The following is a 10,674-nucleotide window of genomic DNA, read 5'->3' as shown; positions in this document are numbered from 1 at the left end:
AATCCTAACCTAAACAAACTTTTATTTGTATAACATTTATGGAGTTATGCATTTGATTCATAACTATATTAACGGATAAAACTAAACTGTAATGTCCCTTCCTAACTTAATGTTAATCTATTTACTCTAAATCTAGCACCGAACGCGCTCGCATCACGCACAGCACGGTACGCGCACGTATTCACTGCCTCTGTATTATTGCTCACAGAAGCCAACCACCATGGAAGGCTAAGGACTACACGGAGGATTATTTTCTCTATATTTTATATTGAAAATTGGTCCCTATGTTACGTCTGGGAGCATATAGACCACGCCAGTATCCCCGATGCGGTGGATTAAGGGAAACGGGCCTTCAGAGACGGTAGGAAGGATACTTATGATAAAAACAACGGCCGATAACGTAGCTCTAGCTAGCCGAACTAGCTAGCACACCAAGGTAGCTAGCTGGCGCTGCAGGCTGCCGCAACGAACAGAGTGGAAAAACGTGCCCTCCCGTTTTCTGTTGTTTGATCCATGGTCGAAGGTTTTGTTAACGTCTACCAACGTGACTTTCCACAAACTTCTTCGCGTTGGCTATTCCCACTACTTTATCCAACTAGATTGCCTATGCGGAACTTGAGAGATTTTGAAGTAACGCTACACAGGCCCGCCTTGTGTGATAGTAGAATTTGTTTCTATACCCATCCCCCCACCGCCTTTGCAGGCCAAGATGAATGAGATTCCCACTTCAAAGCATTGGCACTTGGTGGTGGCATTGCTGCAGAGCTAGGTAGCTAGTTAACGTACTATAGTCGTCCAGACACAGGCTTCTCTCCCAAGTTGTGATGTCTTGGAGTTTGACGCCAGCTTCTGAGGAGAGAACTGTACCGTAATGTGGAGTTTTAAACTTGCTCGTTAAACTTGGGCTTCAGTAAGGGCTTTCTGCTAATGTGAGCGACTTTACATGTAGCCGTTTCGCTTCTAATGTTCTCAATTTCCGAGGATGCTGTCTTTTTCGTTTTTATTCGTAATATAAGGAGCCTGCTGAAACACAGTGTAAACAATATTCTATGCTAGGTCCCATTGCTCTCAAACAGGCATGTTTTCTTTACCTAATTTAGCTAACACCATCCCACAGTGTTGAGACGTGTTTGGGTCACTGGAGTGTAAATGTTATTATTCTGATGAACTTCACTCGTCTGGTAACTAATTCCTCCTCGTCTATTTTTTGTATTATAAGTTGTAACGGTCAGACGAGTATTGAAGTAAACAACCGAATACAAGTATGAGCAGGAATAGTATTCCATGTATTGTGTTTGGTACCTATTGGACATGTTGTTGGCGTGCGTAACAAACATTTACTAAGTTATATCATGTTTCTTGTCACCCATCATAGGGACACTCGTTTGTCAACAAACTCATTGCTGGAGAGGAAGATCTGACCTTGGCTTCCTGCAGTCAGAGACATGAGTGTGGTCAGAGAATTACATGGGATTGGGTACCGGGGAGGGGTTGTGGCCACACACAGCGGCCCCACCCACTTCACAGAGGATGCTCCACGGCCTCCAGTCCCTGGCGAGGAGGGGTCTGATGTCGACCCTCCGGTCCAGTCCCAGACCCTCTACTTTCCCCCGTCGTCTTTGTCCTCCAAAATGGCCGATCTACCAAGCTACACGCCATCCTCGTCAGCGGCGACCCCGCGTCGCCCGGACCTGGATCTGGGCTACGAACCCGAGGGTTCGGCCTCACCAACGCCGCCATACTTGAAATGGGCCGAGTCACTTCACTCTCTTCTAGATGACCAGGAAGGAATCCAGCTGTTCCGTAACTTCCTGTGCCAGGAAGGGTGTGCGGACCTTCTTGACTTTTGGTTTGCCTGCTCGGGATTCCGCAAAACCAGCCAAGACAAGAGGTCCAAGCTGGCTAAGGCTATTTACAGGAAGTACATTGTAGATGGCACTGGGATTGTTTCGCGGCAGATCAAGCCCGCCACCAAGAGCTTCATCAGAGACTGTGTGGTGAGGCCGCATCCGGACCCCGCCATGTTTGAACAGGTGATTACAACACAGACAGTACCATGGCTCTTTATCGCAAAGGGTTTTCACCCTTAACCCACCAACTTCGAAACATGGCCCACAACATGGTTTGACACACAGCAAACCAAATACTAGGCTTTCTGTTTGGTTTGCCTGTATCACAGATGTTTTTTGTTATTGTAAGCAAAATTGGTCCACACATGCTGCTTCTTGCACCTTTGCTTGAGATTAATGAGTTGAATTTATTAAGCTTGGTAAATGACAAGTTAGTAGGGAAACAATTGTTATATCGGTATTGTAGAATGCAGAAAATGGCCACTGTTGACAATGGCACCATGGGGGAGGAAAATTATTGTAAATTATTGCATGGGTTAGCTGGCTGTCACTGGTGACAAAAAGAAAATCCTAAAAGAGTCGCATGTCCAGTATGATTTGGGCAGAAAACACAGAGTAGGCTTTTCGAGGGCATGCAGTTACACAATGAAACTGAACACCTCACTCATGGACCACACTCCTCAATCAATTGAGTTAAGTTTACTGACTTGGCCACAAATCTGTCATTTGAGATGCATCCTATCTTATTCCTATTTAATGGGTTGCATGCTATATTTAAGGATAATTGTTTTAAAATCATTGCAGTTAATTAGTAATATCACTGTTTCCATATATTGTATTGAATTGCAAAACGACATTCTTTCTAAATATAACTATTTCAAATGTATAGCACTATCGAATGGCAATGTTTGTGTCCGTGACTCAGGCCCAGACAGAGATTCAGACCACCATGGAGGAGAATACCTACCCGTTGTTCCTCAAGTCTGACCTCTATCTGGAGTACACACGAACAGGAGGGGAGAGCCCCAAACCTAATCCCAGCGACCAGAGCCCTTCGTCGGGGATGGCCAAGTCTGTCCCTGGGTACCTACCCACGCTTGCGGAGGATGAAGAGTGGAGGTAGGGCGTCTTTCTCTTATATAATGCACCACTATTTCTCTATTGAATTGTCCCTGACGGCTTACAGGTCAACACTCATCTTCTATGCTTTGTTTGCTTGGCGGACACACCAGGTGTGGAGGTGGAACTAATGACGAGGAGCAGGAGGATGAGAGTGAGTGTGGGGACACGCCTGCAGGGAGGCTGACACAGCGTCTGCTGATGGAGACGGTGCCACAGAGAACCGTGGCCAACCGACGGAGGCCCGACGCTAGGGAGTACAGGTGTGTGGGCGATTCATCGTTCAGCTTCGTCAGCATGGCTGTTGTGTCTACTCATACTAGTGCACGTGACAAGGGTTTTGTGTGGCGGGTATTTAATCCCCCTTTTATCCCGCTATCGTGGATGTTGGCTGGGGGCACTTTATTTATTGAACCCCCCCCCCTGTCGTCATCCCCAGGCCATGGAAGGAGCCGGTGAATCCGTACTATGTAAACATGGGTTATGCCCGAGCACCGGTGACCAGTGCCAACGACAGCGAGCAGCAGAGCATGTCCAGCGATGCCGACACACTTTCTCTGACGGACAGCAGTGTGTAAGTGTCTCGCTTAAATGTCTACGCTTGATGTGTTGATTCATGACCACAGTTATTACGTTTTAAGCATATAGCTTATTGTTGCAACGTAGCTGCTAATTTCTGAAGATGTTTCTGATCTAACACTTGTTTTATTTTGTGTGTGTGTGTGTATGCAGAGATGGGGTTCCTCCATATAGATATCGTAAGCAGCATCGACGCGAGATGCATGAAAGTGCCAAAGCTAATGGGCGTGTCCCCCTACCTCATATACCTGTAAGTCTTTCAGAAGCCTCCCTCATTTACCTGTAAATCATTCAGCCCCCTATCTCACTTAACTGTCAGTCATTCAGAATCCTACATCCTGTACCTGAAAGTCATTAAGAAGCTTACCTCATATACCTGTTGAGAAAGTCGTTGAGCAAGCTATATTCAATACATGTTAGTCATTCAGAAGCCTAGATTAGATCAAAGCCACAATTCACATGCACGCTGCTCAAGTGGGCAAAAAACAAAACTGTTGTAAAGTAAACCAGGGGAGAAATGTCCTCCAAATGCTGTAATTGGCGAATGACAAATGGAAAAATTTGTAAGGTTGATAAGCCTTTTGCTAATCATTAACTTTGCATACAGTACATTTAGCTGCCTACCACACAAAAAATGTACCTGTTAAAACTTGAGAATCACAAACTGATTTGATAAGCCAGTAGGCCAAGAACAACTGATTTGCAGAGCAAGGACGTCCTATGGGCTACAGCCTATTTGGATTGTCTACATTATTCTCTTCACATAGCAGTATGAGACAAAATGTCGGCCACAGGGAAGGACAAGCAAGCTCGATGCACTGAATCACCAACAGTGCAACCGTGAATTATGTATCTATACTAAAAGTGCCTATTCCAAATGACAGATCTTTGTACGCATTATACTTGAACACTGATCCCAGCTACGCTCATTGTGCCAATTATTTCTCCTGACAGCGTTAAGTTGAATATGTAAAATAGGACAAGTTCACATAGGCCACCCAGGCATTAGTGGCGCTCATTTTGTTGTTTGTTTGCGTTTATGTATGCAGCGCACGTACCGCGTGCCAAAGGACATCCATGTGGAGCCCGAGAGGTTTGCAGCGGATCTCATTAGCAGACTGGAGACCGTTCTGAGGGAAAGGGAGGCCCAGGAGAGACTCGAGGAGAGGCTGAAGAGAGTCCGGCTGGTGGGTCTCACTGCACTTGCGTGTCTCTGAATAGCGGTGTTGTCTTATCATCGGGATTGACTTGTGAGATCGTTAAAGTGACGATACTGGCTTATCTTTATGCAGTTTTATAGTCCAATTGAATACTAATGAGAGAATGATATGACTTTTGAAACAGTGGAGACCTATTTTTCTTTTTCAACCTCATGTAACCATCATCACTCAATACCCGTACCGAAAAATGTTGACTGTTTTTAAAATGACAATTAAGACGTCATAAGCATATAGGCTAAAAGTCCTAATATCCATCATGACCTCTTCGTATCGGCAATTTTCGGCGTTGTTGTTCGCTCACGTCGACACATAAGCGTACATACTTCCAGTCATTGCTCAAACCCATTCTCTTCCCTTATCTTATCTTATTCCCGGCAGGAAGAGGAAGGTGACGACGCAGACGTCTCGGTGGCGGCCTCCATCTCCTCCCACAGCATACCACTGGCCCTGTCCGCCGCCTTCCCTCCCCTGTACGGCGCCCGCTACTCGGAAACCTCCACCGCCAACACGGCAGCCGCCACCTACGGCGGCCTGGTGGCCATGGAGGACCCCAACGACGACGACCCCGAGTCCATCCTGGACGACCACGTGCAGCGCGTCATGAAGACGCCGGGCTGCCAGTCGCCGGGGGCGACCAACTCCAACTCGGTCGGAGGCGGGCGGCACTCACCTCCCAAGTCGTCGCGGTCGCCCGACGGGGGCATCGCTCCGCCCTCCCACTACCCGCCCTCCCACTACCCGCCACACCGGGTCGGGGGTCACGGGGTGCCGCCCGCCGCCATGAAAGGTAGAGTTCGACGAAGCGGTTCATTTTGTCGATGTTTGGGTTCAGGTGTCTGCTGTCTGTGTCTTTGGGTACTCAGGAAAGCACTATAAAATCCAATGTTTGGTATAATTATTATTTTATACTAATGGTATTAATTGTATATGTCAAGTTAATTTAAATTCAAAGGGCTTCACAGGAGCAGATATAGGTTACCCCATAACCCTAATTCCTCTGAAGGGTAGCGGAAAAACTCCCAAATCCAAGCACCATGCAAAGGGACACAGAAGAGAGGGAGGAATGTGTATGACCGTTGTTGTGGTTTTCTGTCCTAGGCATGCATCACCACAAGCAGCTGTACCACCACAGGGGCCAGGAGGAGATGGGCTCCAGGCCCCAGGGCAACTTCTCCTGGAACGGAGAGCCTGCCAGCCAGTACGCCGGCAGGGGGCGTAACTATGCCGACGGCGCTGGAGCTAGCACGCTGGACGGCATGGGCTACAGGTATGTGTGTGTGTTTGCATGTGTGTTTGTGTGTGTATGTGCTACAAGCGTTTCAGAACGTGGCTCGCAACTCAAAGTGTCTTGCTATATAAGAGTGTGTGGACTATGGAAATATATGTATATGAGCCAATTATATTTATAATTTGTATACATGCCTCCACAATTGGCTCATGGCATGAAATTGTTTTGGAAAACCTGCTCCCTTTCTGTGGCCTCCACTGATGTGTGTGTGTGTGTGTGTGTCTGTGCGTTTGGGTTTTGCAGCAGTAAAGGTAGCACGCTTTCGCGGCGGAGCGTCAAGAAGGCAGAAATCTCTGGCAAAGGGGAGGAGAACGGCCGGGGCTCGGACTCTCAGGTGCCTACGGAGGACCTTGAGAGGAACCAGAAGATCCTGCAGTGGATGATGGAGGGAGAGGCTCTCAGACACAAGAAGAACAGGTGCTGTGATGCACCATACACGTCACACACATTGGCCCCACGGTATTCTCATACCTGTATGAGGGCCCTATAAAATGTCACTTTTTGGTGATGGTTGTGTATTTTTATGTAGGCCTTGATATTGGTATCGGTGCTGCTCCACTGTAAGGATGATTAGATTACAAAATGGATCACTTTGTTGACGTTACTAAACTACTGTTAACAACAATTTAATTTCATGACTGAAATCTTCCAAGTGTGTGTGTGTGTGTGTGTGTGTGTGTGTGTGTGTGTGATTACACTGACACGGTCTCTCTGTGCCCTGTGCTCTTCCAGCGGCAGCACCAGTGGCTCCAGGCGGACGGTGGGCAGCAACGAGCCCCCGCGGCCCACCTCAGTGGAGCGCCCCGGGGCCGTCCACCCCTGGGTCTCGGCCCAGCTGCGGAACAACCCCTCGTCGGCGTCCACATCTATGCCATGCCCCGCCTCTGCCCAGGTGCAGCCCTCCCACCCCTTCATCCAGGACCCCGCCATGCCCCCCAACCCTGCCCCTAACCCCCTCACCCAGCTGGAGGAGGCCAGGCGCCGGTTGGAGGAGGAGCGCCGGAGGAACGCAATACAGCAGGCCAAACAGAGGTGTGTGTGTGTGTGTGTGTGTGTGTGTGGAGAGGATGGGAGATGGCTGGTTGAATTTGAATATTATTCAAATCGGTTCATCCCGAAGCACAAGGCTGTTTCAGGAAAGACACAAAATAATGTTTTTGATATGTTCCAGTCCAAAATAGTCATGAGTCCTGTACGAAGCGAGAAAGAAAAGGAAAATTAAAAAAGCCTGCATACATGTATGCTCTGCTCTGTAAAAACAATATTTAGTTAATTTTTGGGTCGTGCTACAAATATGAAGCGATCTTTGCTTCATTTAGTGAAAGAGTGTGTGAATATTTGACATACGTATTTGACATACGTATTCAAACCGGTATTATGTGGTTCTTGTGTGTATTGCCTAGGGCGGGGGGGGCATATATTTGAATACAATTTGCATATTCTGACATACACCTTTCTATCCCCAAGGCACAAGTCTGGCAAGCGGCAGGTGTGTGAGAACATAACGGTTGCGTACTACTTCTGTGGAGAGCCCATCCCCTATCGGACGTCGGTCAAAGGTCGCGTGGTGACCCTCGGCCAGTTCAAGGAGCTGCTAACTAAAAAGGGCCATTACAGGTGAGAACTGGTCCTTTCTTATGCGTTTTTTGTATTAAGAATTCAAACTTACCCTACATTCCAATTGGTAACCTTAATTTATTCATTATGATTGTTTGACTCAAGAATGAATCAATATGAACATAAAAACATTAATATAATTGTATGAATGGATCAATGAATTACTGGAAAAGTACAGCCAATATAAACATGGCTTGATTTTCCCACCCCGCTTTCAGGTTCTACTTCAAGAAGGTGAGCGATGAGTTTGACTGCGGCGTGGTCTTCGAGGAGGTGCGCGAGGAGGACGCCATCTTGCCCATCTTCGAGGAGAAGATCATCGGGAAGGTGGAGAAGATAGACTGACAGATGGGTGGTGCCAGGTCGCTTGGAAACAGGGAGAGAAGGATGCAAATGTGGGTCCAGGGAGAGGTTACAAGGATGACGGCAGACTTTTGGTATCAAGATTCTGCGGGACGACGGATAAGGAATAAATGCGAGTGGAACGATGGAGGGTGGAATGTGATGAATTGAGAATGTGGGTTGAGCAGGTAGGGAACTAGGCCTCAAGAGTATTTTAAGTGGGAGGGGGGGATTCAGTGCAGTCAAGTCTCGAGGTCCTAGTTTGAGGGAAGGTCGAAAGGTCTTACAAGGAGATGATGTTGACGAGGGCGGAGTTGACGAAGGGTTATGGATTTATCAGGCGTTGGTCTCCGTCGGAGATGCCGGGTAATATGCTCGAGTTAACCGGATTCCCACTGCTTTTGGGGCGTGCGGCGGGGACGAGGGAACGGCTGGAAGGAGGTGTGAACCAGTCTTCCACTTCCATCGCTCTGGAGGGAGTACCTCCTCGCCTCTGCATACCATTACGATGCTGCTACATTACCACAGAAACTCTTGGTGCTTGGGTCGGCAGAGAATGCAGCTATGTTTCTATCTGGAGTCTCGCTGCCTTCCGTACGCTTCCTGATCAGTTGTGTTTTCTTTTTACCCCCCGCCCCCCTACAAAAGACAGGAGTCATGTTTATCTTTCCTTCTCGGAAATATATCCTTAGCGTGCGTCTCCAGCACAGGAAAACTTGACACAGGAACATGCGCCCCTTCTGAGTCCTAGATGTCATGTTCTGATAAGATCACACTATTCTGATGATTGGCCAGAGTCACCACACGTGACTTGTTTACCAAAGCTATGTATTTTTGATTTGGCAAGTATCCTAACTACCTGTTTTATTTGCATTATGTATATACAAGGCAGGTACTATTAGGTGTTAACACAGCCTATACATTCTTTGTATGTCAACGTTTATGTTGTATAAATGTGTTGTGTACGTTTTAAAGGTTAGTCCTTTCAGTGCAGTCAAATTTTTTTTTTTGGTGTCATCCATATCACACAGTTTTTTTTCATGGCCATTCTTCAAAATCCAGTGAAAATTTTCTCCCATCCGACAGCCGCTCCGCTATGAATTGTAGCATCTTTTTGTTTCTGGCTGGTCACGGTATCCTAATGTAAGACCCTATGAACAAACCAAGGCCCATGGCCAATGCCGTTTGTTTTTTATGTATGCCTGCGCTTATTTTTTTGGTGTGCTTTTTTTTTTGTGCAATGTGTGCGTGCACATCTGTATTTCGAAACCCAGCCAAAGAGCCTGTTGTGCGTCCTAAATGCATAATCGTTGTCTCTCTGTGCCGTTAAATCCGTCAGTATCGGGTGTAATATTTTAACTCTAAAAATAAGTAAATATATCCTGCATCTTTTTAAAAATATCAAAACAAGGTTGTACAGTCGCTCCACTCCCAGATTAATTATCTTTAGAAAATTACCTTTCAGCCCAAAAAGACAAAAGGAGCATCCCAGGAACAGACTGCATTTCCTACACACCAGCTAATTGTAGTGAATGTATTTTTGTGTCATCCGGTGTTCATTTGTGTTGTTTTTTTGTCTCTAATGGGAGTGCATTATATTTTAATATTTTTTTTGTCTCAAAAACAGTTGGCCATGTTAAATCTGTCGTATTGTGACACACATACTGCTCAGTGTCTACAGTGTACTCAAGAAGAGCAAAGAGATTTTATATTATGGGGAATGTTCATGTCCAATTTGCCCTTGATCAATTTTTGTAAGGGAAAATATATATATGGGGGAAAAAAGACCTTGCTCCAACTCATTATGCCTTCAATATGAAATTTAAAGTTTTAGATATATATGTTTATACAAAAAAAGTAAGTTTAATAATCACCAAGCATGTTCTTTATGTGATATGTTTTCCTGATGATAAGATGATTGAATTATCTATTTTATTTTAATGTTTCTTTTGCAGGTGGCTAGGGTCCGCTGTTGGTTAATGTCATTGGATTTTTGTTTAAAAGAATGTCCTAGGACGGATGAATGAATATTATAAGAATTGTTTTTGTGATTATTATAATTACTTAAGAGATGGAAAAGCTGTCTTGTATTGTCAACTAGTGTGAAACACAGTGCCTTTTATATCATGTTACCAGTCTGGATAAGTGGAACCAATCCATGGTTTTACTGTAAGCTTTTATTTTTCAGTTTTATTTTATTTGTAGCTAGAAGCATGCTCACTCCGATCTGTTCCAGATATATCTTCTAGTACTGTAAATATGTACATTACTCATTTCATACGTGACTTTAAACCTGCACCACATGCCCATGGTGTTTCTGTTTCAGTGGTAAACGCCAAGATGTCATTGTTCTGGTTCTACTTGTACATTTCTTTTGAAAAAAGGTACTTCATAATAAAGATGTTGAATGAGCTCTTGACTTGGGACTTTTACTTTGGCATTTGTCTAGTTTTGACAAGCATGTTTTGATCACTAAACAATTAGCTCAGTCTCTAAACCTTGTATTTGAATAACTATCTACACTTCAAACACATTTAATCTCTTGAATAATTTTAGACATGAATAGTCTGTTAATCATAATAATTGCTCTAATGAGCTCTAAATATTTGATAGTCCTGATTTGAGATCCTATGGTCGAAACTAACAGTTCCTATTTATA

The 10,674-nt window shown here is 45.4% G+C and overlaps 1 protein-coding gene across 1 annotated transcript; it reads left to right on the top strand.

Annotated features, from left to right (window-relative positions):
- Window positions 1–211: 211 nt before the first annotated feature.
- Window positions 212–10,393, top strand: LOC307070789 (axin-1-like). Its single transcript, XM_079729440.1, has 13 exons — window positions 212–361; window positions 1,376–2,033; window positions 2,776–2,969; window positions 3,083–3,232; window positions 3,409–3,543; window positions 3,702–3,798; window positions 4,598–4,735; window positions 5,147–5,555; window positions 5,867–6,035; window positions 6,300–6,473; window positions 6,789–7,088; window positions 7,524–7,673; window positions 7,892–10,393. Exons 2-13 carry the CDS (start codon window positions 1,446–1,448, stop codon window positions 8,016–8,018), a joined length of 2,631 nt encoding a protein of 876 aa, XP_079585566.1. The 5' UTR covers window positions 212–361; window positions 1,376–1,445; the 3' UTR covers window positions 8,019–10,393.
- Window positions 10,394–10,674: the final 281 nt, after the last annotated feature.

This window comes from Pollachius pollachius (genome assembly GCF_949987615.1).
Source record: "Pollachius pollachius genome assembly, chromosome: 2".
In the NCBI taxonomy this organism is placed as follows: domain Eukaryota; kingdom Metazoa; phylum Chordata; class Actinopteri; order Gadiformes; family Gadidae; genus Pollachius; species Pollachius pollachius.
The sequence above is the reverse complement of the archived record's forward strand: the minus strand, read 5'-3'. Positions and strand labels throughout refer to the sequence as shown.